The sequence below is a fragment of the Nerophis lumbriciformis genome, linkage group LG26 (assembly GCF_033978685.3).
Source record: "Nerophis lumbriciformis linkage group LG26, RoL_Nlum_v2.1, whole genome shotgun sequence".
Lineage (NCBI taxonomy): Eukaryota > Metazoa > Chordata > Actinopteri > Syngnathiformes > Syngnathidae > Nerophis > Nerophis lumbriciformis.
The window spans coordinates 19,382,784-19,402,500 of record NC_084573.2 but is presented as its reverse complement, the minus strand read 5'-3'; the positions used below and the strand labels follow the sequence as shown (position 1 = coordinate 19,402,500).

Genomic DNA, 19,717 nt, shown 5'->3' with positions numbered 1-19,717 from the left:
TGACTGTGGTCCTCCCAAAGGTGCCCAAAAAATGTTTACTAGCTCTGAAGTTTCTTTCAGCATCACAATTAAAACCAATCATACATGAAAATCAACAAAAAAATGGCCATACCAGGAGAAAATGTCTGTTTGGGCTGGAGCCCAGACCTAAGTCCTCGGTTTTCAACAAACATTTGCGCCAATTTTTTCATACATTGTTTCTGTTATCGTGCGACCAAACATTACACGTAACAAATTATCATTCCGCGGAATCCAGGGTGCAAAACTGCGAGTGAAAGCACATTACACGTAACCCTAACCCTATCATTCCGTGGGATCCAGGGTCCAAAGTTGCGAGATAGAGCACTTTGATTAACAAAAACAGGTGGTAAACGCTGGTGAAGACCTAAGTCCTACTGAAGACTCTGATACCTCGGTTTTCAACAAACATTTGCAAATTTTTTGTACGTTGTTTCTGTTATCGTGCGACCAAACCTACGTCAAAATCAACAAAAAATTGCCATACGAGGAGAAAATGTCTGTTTGGGCTAGAGCCCAGACCTAAGTCCTCGGTTTTCAACAAACATTTGCGCCAAATTTTTCGTACATTGGGTCTGTTATCGTACGATCAAACATTGCGCGTAACAAATTATCATTCCGCGGAATCCAGGGTGCAAAACTGCGAGTGAAAGCACTTTGATTTTTTTTTTAAAAAGGTGGTAAACGCTGATTAATTCAAATATGTGTTTGGGCTAGAGCCCAGACCTAAGTCCTATCAAAGACACTGGGTCCTCGGTTTTCAACAAACATTTGCGCCCAATTTTTGGCAAATTTTTTCTGTTATCGTGCGACCAAACATTGCACGTAGCAAACTGTAATTCTGCGGAATGCAGGGTCCAAAATTGCGAATGAAAGCATTTTGATTTAAAAAAAGAAGGTGATAAATTCTGATGAATTAAAATATGTGCTTGGGCTAGAGCCCAGACCTAAAACCAATGGAAGACACTGGTACCTCGGCTTTTAACAGGAATTTATGCGCGTAACAAACTTGTTCGTGTATCATTCCGCGGAATCCAGGGTGCAAAGTTATGAGTGAAAGCACTTTGATAAAAAAAAAAAAGGCGGTAAACGCTGATGAATTCAAATGTGTGTTTGTGCTAGAGCCCAGACATAAAACCAATGGAAGACACTGGTACCTCGGCTTTTAACGGGAATTTGCGCAAAATCTTTCGTACATTGTTTCTGTTATCATGCGACCAAACATTGCGCGTAACAAACTTGTCTATGTATCATTCCGTGTAATCCAGGGTCCAAAGTTGCGAATGAAAGCACTTTGATAAAAAAAAAAAAAAGATGATGAACGCTGATGAACTCAAATGTGTGTTTGGGCTAGAGCCCAGACCTAAGTCCTACTGAAGACACCGGTACCTCGGTTTTCAAGAAAAATTTGCGCCAAATTTTTCGTACATTGTTTCTGTTATCGTATGACAAAACATTGCGCGTAACCAACTATCATTCCGCGGAATCCGGGATCCAAAGTTGCGAGTGAAAGCACTTTGATAAATAAGGTGATAAACACTGATGAATTAATATGTGTTTGGGCTAGAGCCCAGACCTAAAACACAGAGACTATTTCCTCCCTACAAGCCTGTTTCGCAGGTTTCCCTGCTCTTCAGGAGATTTTATAATATAAAATAAATGTAATATGAAATCCCCTGAAAAGCAGGGAAACCTGCGAAACAGGCTTGTACGGATGAAATAGCCTCTGTGTTTGTTGTGCACTGTATAACGAATAAACCACAGAAACCTTGACTATATATATATATAAATAAATAAATATATATATATATATATATATATATATATATATACAAACCCCGTTTCCATATGAGTTGGGAAATTGTGTTAGATGTAAATATAAACGGAATACTATGATTTGCAAATCCTTTTCAACCCATATTTAATTGAATGCACTACAAAGACAAGATATTTGATGTTCAAACTCATAAACTTTATTTTTTTTTTGCAAATAATAATTAACTTAGAATTTCATATCTGCAACACGTGCCAAAGTAGTTGGGAAAGGGCATGTTACATCACCTTTCCTTTTAACGTTTGGGAACTGAGGAGACACATTTTTAAGCTTCTCAGGTGGAATTCTTTCCCATTCTTGCTTGATGTACAGGTTAAGTTGTTCAACAGTCCGGGGGTCTCCGTTGTGGTATTTTAGGCTTCATAATGCGCCACACATTTTCAATGGGAGACAGGTCTGGACTACAGGCAGGCCAGTCTAGTACCCGCACTCTTTTACTATGAAGCCACGTTGATGTAACATGTGGCTTGGCATTGTCTTGCTGAAATAGGCAGGGGCGTCCATGGTAACGTTGCTTGGGTGGCAACATATGTTGCTACAAAACCTGTATGTACCTTTCAGCATTAATGGCGCCTTCACAGATGTGTAAGTTACCCATGTCTTGGGCACTAATACACCCCCATACCATCACACATGCTGGCTTTTCAACTTTGCACCTATTACAATCCGGATGGTTCTTTTCCTCTTTGGTCCGGAGGACACGACGTCCACAGCTTCCAAAAACAATTTGAAATGTGGACTCGTCAGACCACAAAGCACTTTTCCACTTTGTATCAGTCCATCTTAGATGAGCTCAGGCCCAGCGAAGCCGACTGCGTTTCTGGGTGTTTTCGCCTTGCATAGGAGAGTTTTAACTTGCACTTACAGATGTAGCGACCAACTGTAGTTACTGACAGTGGGTTTCTGAAGTGTTCCTGAGCCAATGTGGTGATATCCTTTACACACTGATGTCGCTTGTTGATGCAGTACAGCCTGAGGGATCTAAAGTCACGGGCTTAGCTGCTTACGTGCAGTGATTTCTCCAGATTCTCTGAACCCTTTGATGATATTATGGACCGTAGATGGTGAAATCCCTAAATTCCTTGCAATAGCTGGTAGAGAAAGGTTTTTCTTAAACTGTTCAACAATTTGCTCACGCATTTGTTGACAAAGTGGTGACCCTCGCTCCATCCTTGTTTGTGAATGACTGAGCATTTCATGGAATCTACTTTTATACCCAATCATGGCACCCACCTGTTCCCAATTTGCCTGTTCACCTGTGGGATGTTCCAAATAAGTGTTTGATGAGCATTCCTCAACTTTATCAGTATTTATTGCCACCTTTCCCAATTTCTTTGTCACGTGTTGCTGGCATCAAATTCTAAAGTTAATGATTATTTGCAAAAAAAAAAATGTTTATCAGTTTGAACATCAAATATGTTGTCTTTATAACATATTCAATTGAATATGGGTTGAAAATGATTTGCAAATCATTGTATTCCGTTTATATTTACATCTAACACAATTTCCCGACTCATATGGAAACGGGGTTTGTATATATATATATATATATGTTTATTTTTTTATATCAGTAGTGTGCCGTCAGGGCCAGCAAGGCCTTCTCTGCTGGCCTAACACAACCAGAAATCATGATCATAATTAAAGATAAAAGTATTTTTTTTAATTTAATTTCCCTAAATAGCTAAAAGTATTCATATTCTCTTCATGTCATATTATGCTCCTTCCAGCGCTGTTGTTTTTAGGTTAGGGTTTGTATCCAATCAGAATTCAGCTAGCTTATGTTGCCATGCTGTACCAAATCTGCCCGAGGCCTTCAGAATCAACAATGCAGGCGTCTGTGCACTGTAAGTGAACGGGGACATACAGTTGATAGACAATTGCCATAGCCAATCAGATCACGAGTTGTTGTCAGTAAGGCCGTCTAGATGGCCTAAGGTTGAACGTGACATTCACGTGTCCTGTGATTGGATACTCATTGGGACTGTTAGCGGATGAATTTGAGAACACATACTGTTGATAGACAGTTGCGATAGCCAATCAGATCACAAGTTGTTGACAGTAGCCTCTCTAAGTAGCCTGATGTTAACGAGACTGTGATTGGAGACTCACTTGTCATTCCAAAGTGAGTATCCAATCACAAGTTGCAACTTAGCAGGAAGCAGGAAGTGTTGACCCACAAAGAAGGAGAGCAACATGTTGATTAGGTGGCAGATATATATCTGCAATGCCATTTTCAAGAAGGATATTTAAAGAGAAACTACATGTTGTTAGACAATGTGGGCGATGAAATGAGGAAATGCTCGCCACTTCCACTCGAATCGACTACGAGGGGTACCACTGGCTTATACGGCGTCGAATGGGTGCTACAAATCGTGAGTTCAAATATTTTATTTATTTATTTTTCCACGTTTAATATGTTTTCTGCCATTTTCATTTTGACACTACCACATAAGATATGTTTTAATTGCCGATGCGGGTTTATTGATTTTTAAATGCGCCAGAAAATAACCGGTTTTGTACACTGTTGATGGGATTTAATGACCGGTAGTGCATAAATGTGTTCCTGTATGATATTTCTCCAGCAATGGTCATGTGGTGACATAAATGATGGTATTTTGAGAGGTAATCATTGAAGTCGGCCATCACTAAAGGCCTAGGTGGGAAACGCACGGCCCGCCACTGACATATATATATATTTTTTGGTTTTGTTTTTAAACTTTTTTTTTTACAAAACTAGAATTCGACTCGATTAATGTCTTGTACTAAAACGAAGTCATGGGAAATAAATGGTTTAGTAAATAATTGTTTTAGTGCAGAAAAAACCCAAACTATTTCAACATCAGTAAAACAAAAATGTACTAACCTTCTAAAATCATCCCCGACTGGGATTCAAACCCAGTACCTGTGCTTTACAAAACGAGTTAGTGGAATTTGTGCAGGGAATTATGCTTATTATATAATTATATTCCTGTCGGTGATGGAGCAGAAAGCAGCTAGGAATACGTTTGCGGTAAAATCCTGTCGTTCATGAATTGACATTTTACATGCGCTTTTTCCACTATCAGTACTTTTCACATACATGCGCTTTTTCCACTATTAGTACTTTTCACATACATGCGCTTTTTCATCAACCAAGAACAAGAAACGTTTTGATATTTTTTTTATTCAAAAATGTAACTTTGAGCAAGTTGCAAATATTAATAACATTTAGCAAAAGACTGAATTGGAAGTTGCACTACTTTTGTAACTGTTATTTTCCACTTGTGGGGGGTAAGTGGGGACCTTGTACTTGGGCCCCCAAGAAAAACTGGGTTTTTGTTAAGTTTGAAGATGTGTTTTTTGCCATTTAAATATGTAACATATATAAAAAAGGACATAAATAGCATTGGAGAAAGGTATGTACAAGATTCACTTTGGATCTCATTGCCCATAACTGTGGTGCGTTCAAAGACCCTAGATTAAAGTTAAAAACAAAGGCGTCACTAGTTTTAAAAAACAGGGGGAAACTTAACCCTTTATTGGGCTGCACTAATGATAACATAATCATATTAGAAATTACATATTATTATGATGGCTATTATCCACTGAGGTAAAAAAGAACTTGACAGATTGTCATATTATTATCATATTTAAGTACAAACCCCAAAACCAGTGATGTTGGCACGTTGTGTAAATCGTAAATAACAGAATACAATGATTTGCAAATCCTTTTCAACTTATATTCATTTGAATAGACTACAAAGACAAGACGTTCAAACTGGGAAACTTTGTTATTTTTTGCAAATATTAGCTCATTTGGAAGTTGATGCCTGCAACATGTTTCAAAAAAGCTGGCACAAGTGGCAAAAAAGACTGAGAAAGTTGAGGAATGCTCATCAAACACTTATTTGGAACATCCCACAGGTGAACAGGCTAATTCGGAACAGGTGGGTGCCATGACTGGGTATAAAAGCAGCTTCCATGAAATGCTCAGTCATTCACAAACAAGGATGGGGCGAGGGTCACCACTTTGTAAACAAATGCGTGAGCAAATTGTCCAACAGTTCAAGAAAAACATTTCTTAACCAGCTATTGCAAGGAATTTTGGGATTTCACCATCTAAGGTCTGTAATATCATCAAAAGGTTCAGAGAATCAGGAGAAATCACTGCACGTAAGAAAACCCACATTGAATGCTTGTGACCTTCGATCCCTCAGGCGGTACTGCATCAAAAAGCGACATCCGTGTGTAAAGGATATCACCACATAGGCTCAGGAACACTTCAGAAAACCACTGTCAGTAACTACAGTTTGTCGCTACACCTGTAAGTACAAGTTAAAACTGTACTATGCAAAGCGAAAGCCATTTATCAACAACACCCAGAAACGCCGCCGGCTTTGCTGGGCCCGAGTTTAACTTTAATGGACTGATGCAAAGTGGAAAAGTGTTCTCTGGTCTGACGAGACCACATTTCATATTGTTTTTGGAAACTGGATGTCGTGTCCTCCCGACCGAATAGGAAAAGAACCATCCGGACTGTTATAGGTTCAAAAGTTCAAAGGCCAGCATCTGTGATGGTACGGAGGTATATTCGTGCCCAAGGCATGGGTAACTTACACATCTGTGAAGGCACCATTAATGCAGAAAAGGTACATACAGGTTTTGGATCAACATATGTTGCCATCCAAGCAACGTCTTTTTCATGGACGCCCCTGCTTATTTCAGCAAGACAATGCCAAGCCACATTCTGCACGTGCAAAAGTATGGGGTTGTACTAGTGCCCAAAGCATGGGTAACTTACACATCAAAGACAGTTGTACCAAGCTTGTGACGTCGTATTCAAAACAACTTGAGGCTGTAATTGCTTACCTAAGTATTGAACGAAAGCTGTGAATACATATGGACATGTTTTTAGTTTTGCAAACATTTCTAAAAAAAAAAAAGAAACTTTTTCACATTGTCATTATGGGGTATTGTGTGTAGAATTTTGAGGACCATTTCCCCCCACCCCCCATTTTGAAATAAGGCTGTAACATGACAAAATGTTGAAAAAGTGCACTGTGTACAGGTTATAAGTCACATGCGTTCTTTTTTTAATTAGAAAAAAGCTGCTATTTAATAGCAGATTACGGTAAAGGTGTCAATTGTAGATCACTTGGTAATACTTGTGTCAATAAGGTGCATTGCACAGTCCCTCGACTTATGTCCACTAAAGGGATCATGTTTGAACTCCCCCGGGCCTCCAAGGTTAAGCACGCTCCTTAATCCCCTTCCCTTAATTCCCGTCACGTGTGGTTAAACTCTTGAACGTACCTGGTCGGATAGGGGGAGCGTGGAGAAGGCGGGCACGCTTTTCGCCCACTTGATGCTCATGAAGAGAAGGCGGGCCGCCGATTCGCACACCGACTCAGTGGCCACCTCGTACAGGTACATAGGGGTGCCGTTGACCTCGTGGGGGTACTGGAGGAGACACAAACGTTGTCAGCGCTTTTGTGAACAGCCGGGCTCATTGTACACAGCAAAGGTCAAATTCCAAGCCACGGCACCTGGTTTTATGATTAGTCTTGCTTGCGGCAGATTTGCAGTGAGAAATCTAATTGGCGGATTTGTGCCTCACACTGGCTAAATCTGGGCAAGAATTTCAACTTCTAACCCTGGAGGGAAAAATTACGATCCGATTTTAAAAACGCAAATGCCCACTAAATATTGAACTTTAAACCAGGGGTGTCAAATGTGCGGCCCACGGGCCGGATCAGGCCCGCGAACAGGATGAGTTTCCTTTACCACTTTTGACGTGTGTTTGGGGTCATTGTCCTGTTGGAACACCCAACCTCCGGGCTGATGATTTTAGGTTGTCCTGAAGAATTTGGAGGTAATCCTCCTCTTTCATTGTCCCATTTACTCTCTGTAAAGCACCAGTTCCATTGGCAGCAAAACAGGCCCAGAGCATAATACTACCACCACCATGCTTGACGGTAGGTATGGTGTTCCTGGGATTAAAGGCCTCACCTTTTCTCTTCCAAACATGTTGCTGGGTATTGTGGCCAAACAGCTCAATTTTGGTTTCATCAGACCACAGAACTTTCCTCCAGAAGGTTTTATCTTTGTCCATGTGGTGTCAGATGAAACACAAATTTAGCTGTTTGGCCACAATACCCAGCAATATATTTGGAGGAGAAAAGGTGAGGCCTTTAATCCCAAGAACACCATGCCTATTGCATATTGCTCTTTTATCCTGCACTATTACGAGCTAATGCAACAAAATGTCCTTCTTATCTGTACTGTAAAGTTCAAATTGGAATGACAATAAAAGGAAGTCTAAGTCTCTAAAATGATCGTAAAAACCACGACTGATGACCACATTTTGCTACTCATGCTACTCATTTACTGGCGAAGCAAGCTAGCGCGCTAATGGATGGCTAGCTATCTTAAATGCTAACATGAACACAAGAGACATCAACGTTTTACCCTGTTAAAAAATTACCAGTATTGGGCCTAACATAACCAGAAATCATGATCATAATTAAAGATAAAAGTACATTTTAATTTACTTTCCCTAAATATCTAAAAGTATTCATATTCTCTTCATGTCATATTATGCTCCTTCCAGCGCTGTTGTTTTTAGTTTTAGTTTGTATCCAATCAGAATTCAGCTCGCTTATGTTGCCATGCTGTACCAAATCTGCCCGGGCCTTCAGAATCAACAATGTGGGCGTCTGTGCAATCGGGGACATACAGTTGATAGACAGTTGCGATAGCCAATCAGGTCACGAGTTGTTGTCAGTAAGACCTTCTAGATGGCCTAAGGTTGAACGTGACATTTACGCGTTATGTGATTGGATACTCACCAGGACTGTTAGCGGATGAATTTGAGAACGCATAGAGTTGATAGACAATTGCGATATCCAATCAGATCACAAGTTGTTGACAGTAGCCTCTCTAAGTAGCCTGATGTTAACGAGACTTTGATTGGATACTCACTTGTCATTCCAAAGTGAGTATCCAATCACAAGTTGCAACTTAGCAGGAAGCAGGAAGTGTTGACCCACAAAGAAGGAGAGCAACATGTTGATTAGGTGGCAGATATATATTTGCAATGCCATTTTCAAGAAGGATATTTAAAGACAAAACTACATCTAGTGAGACGATGTCGCCGATGATATGGGGAAATGCTCGAATCAACCGACTACGAGGGGCTATATGTCGTCGAATGGGTGCTACAAATTGTGAGTTCAAATATTTTTGTCACGTTTACCATATTTTTCGGATTATAAATCGCTCCGGAGCAACGTTCCCTCTAAGGTGCGCGCCTGTGCAATTGCGCACTGCTCAAGTGTCCTCTGCGCACGGCAAATCTATGCCACGCACAAAATCAAAAAAAATATATAAGCGCATAACAATTTTCCACACACGGACATGACAGAGAAAACAGTTTTCGTCATCATTGTTCAAATATTGTAACGTCTGTCTAGACGCTTTGAGGACATGAATTCCATCCATCACTTTACTGAGCAAAACTCTTGATTGTCGGCCATAAACACATCACCAAAACATTAGTAAAAAAAATTATATCTAGCAAAACTGGTCATTTTCTGCAGTACAAACCAGCAACTGTGTTATATCAACAGCAGCCGCCTCGCTCTTTCTCACTTGTGCCAACACATGCACATATGGCACTTAGCCAGTGATGTGTTTACAGCCACACAAAAAGTCGGACAACTCTAACACCACACATAAAGTGTCATTCCAGGTCGTTACACTATGATTTACCAATCAAATGTGTGCTTATTCTAGTGTCATTTATTAGGAATCTTAATTTATAAATATTAATCATGAAATGCTGTTAGTATATTAAATAAATACTAATAAAAATATATTTTTTACAAACAGGAAGTTGCAGGAATGTACACATGATTCCCTGCTTACATCTCATTGTGCAACATGTGAATGTTTTAATGGGAACTAAATGCAATGTCCGAAAGGGGTACACATTATTTCCAAAGCAGGACCTCCACCCAGACAAACAATACAAGTACACAGTTCATGAAAAACAATATTTTTTGTTATTGTCATTGTAAGTGGGCCTAAACACTTATATTAGAAAATAACCTCATGGAAATAACTGCTGTCATTTGATTATAATAATAAGAGAATATTGTCTGTCCATCTGTGTTGGCCCTGCGATGAGGTGGGGACTTGTCCAGGGTGTACCCCGCCTTCCGCCCGAATGCAGCTGAGATAGGCTCCAGCACCCCCCGCGACCCCGAAAGGGACAAGCGGTAGAAAATGGATGGATAGATGGAGATTGAACTTGTTATTTAGTCAGGTTTGGGACAGGTGTGCTGCTGGTGTAGCCACAGTGTGCACGTCTTATGTTGCTCACATGGGCTCCGCTGAATGCTCAGGGAGTTTTTGCGTTTGCTCACACATGAAAAATTAGAGGGAACATTGCTCCGGAGTATAAATCGCACCGGCCGAAAATGCATAATAAAGAAGGAAAAAGACAAATATAAGTCGCATTTTTTGGGGAAATTCATTTGATCAAATCCAACACCAAGAATAGACATTTGAAAGGCAATTTAAAATAAATAAAGAATAGTGAACAACAGCTGCATATTTCACTACTTCCAGCTTGGAACCTGCAGTATATGATTTCCTTTTCGGTGCCATTTTTGTTCAGCCCCTCTCAGTTTTTATAAGTTACCGCCAATGTTGAAATGATCAATTTTCATAGGTACGGAAGTAGTAGCAGGTAGCATCTTTTTTTTCACAATGCACTTGTGCCATGACCCGCCCCCGCCAAATTTTTATTGGTTGACGTGTGTGTGTGACAATTGCTTATATACGCCTTGTCTCTTACGTGAATGAGATAAATAATGTTATTTGATATTTTACGGTAATGTGTTAATAATTTCACACATAAGTCGCTCCAGAGTATAAATCGCAAACTATGAAAACTATGAAAACTATGAAAAAAAAACTGCGATTTATAATCCGAAAAATACGGTAATATGCTTTTTTGCAATTTTCATTTTGACAGGGTTTATTGATTTTTAAATGCGCCAGAAAATAACCCGTTTTGTACACTGTTGATGTATTTCAATGAGCAGTAGTGCGTAAATGTGTTCCTGTATAGTATTTATCCAGCAATGGTCAGGTGGTGACATAAATTATGGTATTTTGAGAGGTAATCATTTTGAAATCGCACATGACTGAAGGCCTAGGTGGGAAACGCACGGCCCGCCACTGGAAATGACATACTCCAATCTAAACTTGCGGAAACACATCAGTGTCTGGGCAACTAAGATATCCAGTTGTGTACATTGACCCTAAAAGTTGTGCTCTCTTAGAACGGGGGACTGATCTATAGTCACAAAGGTGTTTACAACAGGAAGTTAGTCACATAAACCACAGGTGCAACTCTCGTTTTGCCTTTATCATTAAAACACTCGAAAAACGTACAAAAAAGGTAAACCTATTTGAACACTAAAATAAAAATGATAGGACACTTTAACCCTTTGACTACTTTGGGGGCTTTTTTTCTTGCTTATTTTTGGTCATAATTTGTTATAATTTTTAGTTAGTTTAGTGTTTTTCATGTTAAATTTTAAAAATACATTTTAAAATGTCTTCCGAGGTCAATCATATTCCTGGAGTTAATTTCAACCCAATACCTCACAGTCGGAACAGAAATATCCCCATTGAGCTCCATTATATGCACCTTTTTTCACAGTAAAAGCGACAAATGCTTCTTTTTTTTTTCAAGATAAAGGCCAAAATTCGGAAATGCATGTTGATGTTGTTTGATGACAGTGGGGATGAAAATGTGTTTATAAATGGAGTGAATTGTAAAATTAAAAAAAGAACCTGTGTTCCCAGCAGCACAAGACATTAAAACAACGTTGAGAACTTCTTGAATTAGGTCTTGATGTTGAGCAACTCAAACATAACATTGAAACATCATGCTTTTTGGCAACGTTCAATCAATGTTGGGTTCTGACGTTGATTTGACCATTGAATTTTGGTCACTTCCCAACCAATATTCTACAACACAAACACAACCTTGAAACAGCATGTTTTTTGACGACGTTCAGTACATGTTGGGGTCTGACGTTGAGTTGACCATTGAATGTTGGTCATTTCCCAACCAATATTCTACAACACAAATACAACATTGAAACATGTTTTTTGACAAGTTCAATCAACGTTGGGTTATGACGTTGATCTAACCATGGAATTTTGGTCATTTCCCAACCAATATTCTACAACATAAATACAATGTTGAAACAACATGCTTTTTGACAACGCTTAATCAATGTCGGATTCTGACGTTGATTTGACCACTGAATTTTGGTCATTTCCCAACCAATATTCTACAACACAAACACAACCTTGAAACAGCATGTTTTTTGACGACGTTCAATCAATGTTGGGTTCTGACGTTGATTTGACCTTTGAAATTTGGTCATTTCCCAACCAGTATTCTACAACACAAATGCAACATTGAAACAACATGCTTTTTGACGACGTTTAATTAATGTTGGGTTCTAATGCTGAGTTGACCTTTGAATTTAGGTCATTTCCCAACCAGTATTCTACAACACAAACACAACCTTGAAACAACATGCTTTTTGACAACGTTCAATCAATGTTGGGTTCTGACGTTGATTTGACCTTTGAATTTTGGTCATTTCCCAACCAACAAAGCAGATCAAACAACGTTCGACACCAACGTTGTCTCAATTTACAAATGCAACAGTTTTGTAACGTTGTTTCAAAGTCTGTATGAAAGGACATGTTTGTATAATCAACGTTGCATCAATGTCTTGTCCCTGCTGGGTTACTCATCTGATATACAGAGAAAACAAACCCAGCCATACCAAATTGAATATCACTCATTTGATGTGTTTTCCCTACATTTAAAAAAGTGACATTTTGGATTCACTGGGTACTTAAAGGGTCAAAATAATAAAAATGAATAGACATTTCCTTTTTTTTTTTACCTGAACTGAAGTTGAATGTATTCTAGGAAAAAAAAAGTTTTAAAAATTAAGAATTTGCTGTTGCAGGGTTTTACCCATTTAAATATTTTAGGACTTTTTAGTCCTTACCGTCCAAACGACAATCTTATAGCACCCAATAAGGAAAGTGTTCTTCTTTTCCTGTTTGCTATTTGGCTGATTGACCAGTGTTGTGAATGTTGTATTGCTTTCTCTGCAGATTTTTTTAATTAAAAAAAAAATTAAATTACAGCAATTTGCTAACTATTTGCAGGTCAAATGTAATGGCTTTTTAAATCTAGTAGATGTCAGGTGACCATTATGAAACAGCAAAATGGTATCAGCGCAGTGTCAATACAGCCAGTGATTGTGCCATACACTCACTGAGAGCAGCTCTTTATTTAAACTCTCTATCCTCTTTTTATAGTCATACAAAAAATATGTTAAACATTTGCTTACTCTCTAGCTGTTTTCAACATATCAGTATTTGTTAAGCCTTATAAACTAAAGATGGCTAATAACAGCATTACTTTCACAGTAACATTTACCGTGAAATAACTTTACAGTAATTCACCGTTGATGCAGAGCGGTGCTTTTCTAGATAGTTACAGCCAAGTGCTGTCATTTCACAGCAGTAATTTTAAATGTAATTAAACAAAATTACAACTATATACTGTAACGTCACAATTGTAATTTTATTGATGTTTACTCTCTCGTTTTGCCAGCATAAGTGTTCTACGGAACCCCTTAGGAGACAAAGCAGTTTGGATTTATAGTCATTTGTTATGATATTACAGAGGACTACACCGTATTTTACTGTGAAATAACAGTTCATCGCTGTGAAATGTAAGGGTCTCGTCATTTTTACGGCCATTTATTTTGTATATTTTGGATTACAGCAGTTCACTGTGAAAAAAATGCTATGTGATTTTTATGTCCATACTTTTTCCTCTGGGGGCCGCACACTGAAACATCTACAGATGAGGCGACCGTTTTGGTATATTGAATTTTCAAAGCCAAAACAATATATCGATGTTTTGTTCAGGAAAAATAAAACAGCCTTCATGTCAGCTTTGTGTTATTAGTAGGGCTGTTTGATAAATATCAGACGGATAATTATGATGGTGATATGAGGAATTTTGATGTTACACCGATTAATATGATAATCCGAAAATTAGCTCCAGTCATGTGATTTAAAAAAAATTGAATTGAATTGAATTGAAAAGCTCAAAAGAGGTGAGATTACCCGTTTTGTGCTGTAGGCGGGTTAGGGTGAGCAAATTAAGCGCTTCTTTTCTCATACTTATGTCGTAAATGTCCCCGGAGCTCATTTAAAAAAAACATTGCGGAAGACAATGCGCGTGCTATTTGCACCAAATTTTGTGCAAACGTCATCGTGCTTCAACACATCGAGCCTTGTCAGCCAACTGAAACACCAACTGCTCGACAAGTTGCTCTGAAGCCAGTGCACAAACTACATTAAAAATAATTACGGATATAAATAAGTCAATCAGTTTTTGCTATTGTTCTTGAGAATCAGGAAGTTATCTGTATCGGTATTGGCTTAGCAAAAAAACACATTGTGCAACCCAAGTTTTTAGCAATAACACGTCAACTTTTCCCCATTATTTTACACCTATTTGCTCTTTTATTCCACATTATGTGTTTGTTTTATAAGTATTTTTTTACAATATGCGTCGGGCCATTAAAAAAATTGGAAATGTGTCTCACTAAGGTTTTTCAGCAACATTTCTTAACCTGTTTCAATTCCATCCATCCGTTTTCTACCACTTGTCCCTTTTGGGGTCGCGGGGGGTGCTATTATGACAGAAAAATTGAGCCGCATCCAACCGCACTTGTTTTTAACTCAATATTATTTCATGAATAAAGCTATTCCAGGCATTTTTTTTCCTCCTCATTTTTGAAATATCAGTTTGTTGCCACACAAAATTCAAGGTAATAAATAAAACATGGTGTGGCGATTATACTTTTATGTTTCGCAGTTACAAGTGGCCCGTTGAGGGTATATGCGAAGTGGCCCACCATGAAAATGAGTTATAAATGCCTTAAAATATTATGACTGTGAAACTGAATGTTAAAACCATATATTTAGGCACTGTTGAGATGATTAGAGGCAATTCTGCTTGCTTACAGGTAGTTGCTCTTTGTGTGTTTGTCATTTGTCATGTTTGTGCTTTACCTTAGTAATAGTTCGAGTGGAATTCAAAGTAACGCTTAAGTATGGGGAACATATGAACCATTAATTAGTTGCTCATTAACATAGGGTTAGGGTCAGCGTCAGGGTTAGGGTTGGGGATAGGGTTAGGGTTAGGGTTAGGGAAGACTCTTAGTTAATGGCTTACTGGTTGTATAATAAGGCCATGCAGAATAATGCATTAATAAGTACTTAATAAGTACTTAATAAGTACTTATGTACTTAATAAGTATTTAATAATGACTGATTAACAGCCAATATGTTACTAATTTGCATGTTAATAAGCAACTAATTAATGGTTCATATGTTCCCCATACTAAAGTGTTACCGAATTCAAGATTGCCATAATATATTTAATTATTAGCCCCCCAGGGTGTGCGGGACACAATTACAGTAAAGTATGAAGTTAAGTAAAGGGTGACACAATAAGGTTTGAGACCCCTGATCTAGCTCATTCCATGGAAACAGGTGTCCAAACAAAGAATCACACATTGTGATGACTGTATTGCAAAAAAAAAAAAAAAAAAAATCCATCATGGGGCCAAACAAAGTTGTAAGTGCCAGCACTTTGAAAAAAAAAAAAAAAAATAGTGAGAAACACTACGGCAATCGAGAATGAACTTGAAAAAATATTTACTTATCAATTCCTTCCTCATTTATATGTATTTCACATGTAAAGGTATACAGTCGTCCCTAGCCAAATTGCGCTTCAAATATTGCAGCTTCCCCCACATTGCAGATTTTTTTTTTCTTTTTAAAGACGTAGTCTACAATCTATTGGTCCTAAATTAAGCGTTTTCAAACATAAGAATGGTGAAATGAACTGAAAACATCAATACTACTGTAGTGATGAGACCAAACCAATCGGGTCACGCTGTTCAGTATCGTGGCCACTGATTGGCTCAGGCCGCATTACTGTATTAGAAATATTGTGTTGTTTCATGTTAAAGGGCTCTCATAACGTTATTTGTGTTTTTTAGAAGTTAGTTAACAGTTGTTTATGCTTTAGCTATGGAAATATTTGATTTATAATTAATGATGCCTCTCGCGGTAATTAATTTATGTCCGGAACCAATTAACAGCTATAAATCAGGGATTACTCTAATTGGATTTACATGGAAAAAATAGCTTTTTGAAATGGATTACTAAAAAAAAAACAGAGATATATTCCATGGTATCCTTAATCTTGATGACTTTGTTTACTCAGTGGCCTAGTGGTTAGAGTGTCCGCCCTGAGATCGGTAGGTTGTGAGTTCAAATCCCGGCCGGGTCATACCAAAGACTATAAAAATGGGACCCATTGCCTCCCTGCTTGGCACTCAGCATCAAGGGTTGGAATTGGGGGTTAAATCACCAAAAATGATTCCCGGGCGTGGCCACCGCTGCTGCTCACTGCTCCCCTCACCTCCCAGGGGGTGATCAAGGGTGATGGGTCAAATGCAGAGAATAATTTCACCACACCTAGTGTGTGTGTGACAATCATTGGCACTTTAACTTTAACTTTAACTTTACATCATTTCCCAAATATTTTTACCCAGTACCACCTCAGAAAACACTATAAAGACCGAAATTAAAATACAGTTGCGTAGTAGGCCTAAGTATTCATTAAGAAGTATGTTTGATATCTTTGGTCACTGTCACATTACATACAGTTTGAACAGTAGCTCTTTAGCGCCACCTTAGTGGCTCCCTGAAGCATTTTTAAAAAAGGATTGAAAATGGAAAAAGATGGGGGGAAAAATAATGTTTTTGTTTGAGTATGTTTTTTGTCTGAGGACAAACATGACACAAACCTTCCCAATTGTTAGAAAGCCCACTGTTTAGTATGTTTGTGTGTATGCTTCACTGATGAGAGCATTCGGTGAACATCGTTTTGTCCTACTAATTTCGTCGGTTCTTGAACTCACCATAGTGTGGACTGTGACGCAACAGTTTGTTTACATGTAAAATCTTCCACTTCTTCTTTGTCTCATTTTGTCCATTAAGACTTTCATGCTGTGCGTGAATGCACAAAGGTGCGCTTTGTTGATGTTATTGACTTGTGTTGAGTGCTAATCAGGCATATTTGGTCAGTGCATGACTGCAAGCTAATCAATGCTAACATGCTATTTAGGCTAGCTGTATGTACATATTGCATCATTATGCCTTGTTTGTAGGTATATTTGAGCTCATTTAATAATCCTTTACTTTTATCCTCTTTGTATATAATTTAGTTTTGCATGTCTCGTGACACTTTATCGGTATGTAATATTGGCTGTATTTCAGATAGCTGTTGGTGTGCCATGTTGTTGCAGACCACAGCAAACATTACCTAGCTTGCCAAATATTGTGATTAATTCAATAAAATAATCTATACCTTTGGCCTTTAAAAGCCAGTAATTTCCAGGAGTTATCTCACCCTCTGAGTAACCTCTGATTGTTTACTAATGTTTTCCAATATTGTAAAAATGTGTAGAATAAATATTACATTTCAACATTTCTGTCAACGAAGATTTGCTTCAGCCTGTAACACAGTCATTTTGATAGTAGGCTATTATAGCTAATATAGACACTTACGTCATTTGTTGTCTTCATTATATACAAACCCCGTTTTCATATGAGTTGGGAAATTGTGTTAGATATAAATATAAACGGAATACAATGATTTGCAAATCATTTTCAACCCATATTCAGTTGAATATGCTACAAAAACAACATATTTGACGTTCAAACTGATAAACTTTTTTTTTTTGCCAATAATTTATCATTTGATGCCAGCAACACGTGACAAAGAAGTTGGGAAAGGTGGCAATAAATACTGATAAAGTTGAGGAATGCTCATCAAACACTTATTTGGAACATTCCACAGGTGTGCAGGCTAATTGGGAACGGGTGGGTGCCATGATTGGGTATAAAAACAGCTTCCCAAAAAATGCTCAGTCTTTTACAAGAAAGGGTGGGGCGAGGTACACCCCTTTGTCCACAACTGCATGAGCAAATAGTCAAACAGTTTAAGAACAACGTTTCTCAAAGTGCAATTGCAAGAAATTTAGGGATTTCAACATCTACGGTCCATAATATCATCAAAAGGTTCAGAGAATCTGGAGAAATCACTCCACGTAAGCGGCATGGACGGAAACCAACTTTGAATGACCGTGACCTTCGATCCCTCAGACGGCACTGTATCAAAAACCGACATCAATCTCTAAAGGATATCACCACATGGGCTCAGGAACACTTCAGAAAACCACTGTCACTAAATACAGTTCGTCGCTACATCTGTAAGTGCACGTTAAAGCTCTACTATGCAAAGCCAAAGCCATTTATCAACAACATCCAGAAACGCCGCCGGCTTCTCTGGGCCCGAGATCATCTAAAATGGACTCATGCAAAGTGGAAACGTGTTCTGTGGTCTGACGAGTCCACATTTCAAATTGTTTTTGGAAATATTCGACATCGTGTCATCCGGACCAAAGGGGAAGCGAACTATCCAGACTGTTATCGACGCAAAGTTCAAAAGCCAGCATCTGTGATGGTATGGGGGTGCATTAGTGCCCAAGGCATGGGTAACTTACACATCTGTGAAGGCACCATTAATGCTGAAAGGTAGATACAGGTTTTGGAACAACATATGCTGCCATCTAAGCGCGGTCTTTTTTCATGGACGCCCCTGCTTATTTCAGCAAGACAATGCCAAGCCACATTCAGCACGTGTTACAACAGCGTGGCTTCGTAAAAAAAGAATGCGGGTACTTTCCTGGCCCGCTTGCAGTCCAGACCTGTCTCCCATCGAAAATGTGTGGCGCATTATGAAGCGTAAAATACGACAGGGGAGACCCCGGACTGTTGAACGACTGAAGCTCTACATAAAACAAGAATGGGAAAGAATTCCACTTTCAAAGCTTCAACAATTAGTTTCCTCAGTTCCCAATTGTTTATTGTGTGTTGTTAAAAGAAAAGGTGATGTAACACAGTGGTGAACTTGCCCTTTCCCAACTAAAGTTTATGAGTTTGAACATCAAATATCTTGTCTTTGTAGTGCATTCAATTGAATATGGGTTGAAAAGGATTTGCAAATCATTGTATTCCGTTTATATTTACATCTAACACAATTTCCCAACTCATATGAAAACAGGGTTTGTACTTATGTACGGCTTTTCAGATTTATTTGTTGTATTTTTGGTCCAATATGGCTCTTTCAACGTTTTGGGTTGCCGACCCCTGACCTAGACGGAACCCGTTTGACAAATTCAGTCATCCGGCGGGGAAAACTAACCTTCGGGGTCGGCTGCGCCAGGCTCACGATGGCCTGTCTCTCCGGCGTGCCGGCCATCTCCAAACCGTGAGGCTCCAATTGCGTGACGGCGGCGAAGAAGGGCGGCCCCGGCAGAGAGGATCCCGGGAAATGCGCAGACGATCCGTTGACCTCCTTGTGACCTCGGAAGTACAGGGCCACCTGTTTTCTGATGGTGGACGTGCGGGGTCCTCTTTCGTGCTGAACGGCTGTAAAACGGCACAGCAATAAGTATGGATTTTCAAAATAAAATCACCTCCAAAAATGCTCTCTCTATAAATTTGCGCCTTATTCGTTGTGGGGAAAAAAACATGCAAAAAAAATCCAATATTTTTTTTTTACAGTAATCAAAATTGACAACAAATTATTACACTGCAATTATTAGTGACGCAACAATT

General features: G+C 38.8%; 1 protein-coding gene across 2 annotated transcripts in view; it reads right to left on the bottom strand.

The window, feature by feature from the left end:
* Positions 1–19,717, bottom strand: part of nr2e1 (nuclear receptor subfamily 2, group E, member 1) — a 31,817-nt gene that overhangs the window by 6,112 nt on the left and 5,988 nt on the right. For both annotated transcript variants that reach the window (XM_061986772.2, XM_061986773.2), the window contains exons 4-5: positions 19,302–19,528; positions 7,145–7,291 (exon numbers count right to left, since the gene is read on the bottom strand). In XM_061986772.2, the coding sequence (XP_061842756.1) occupies positions 7,145–7,291; positions 19,302–19,528 (374 nt within the window). The remainder of the gene's footprint in view (positions 1–7,144; positions 7,292–19,301; positions 19,529–19,717) is intronic.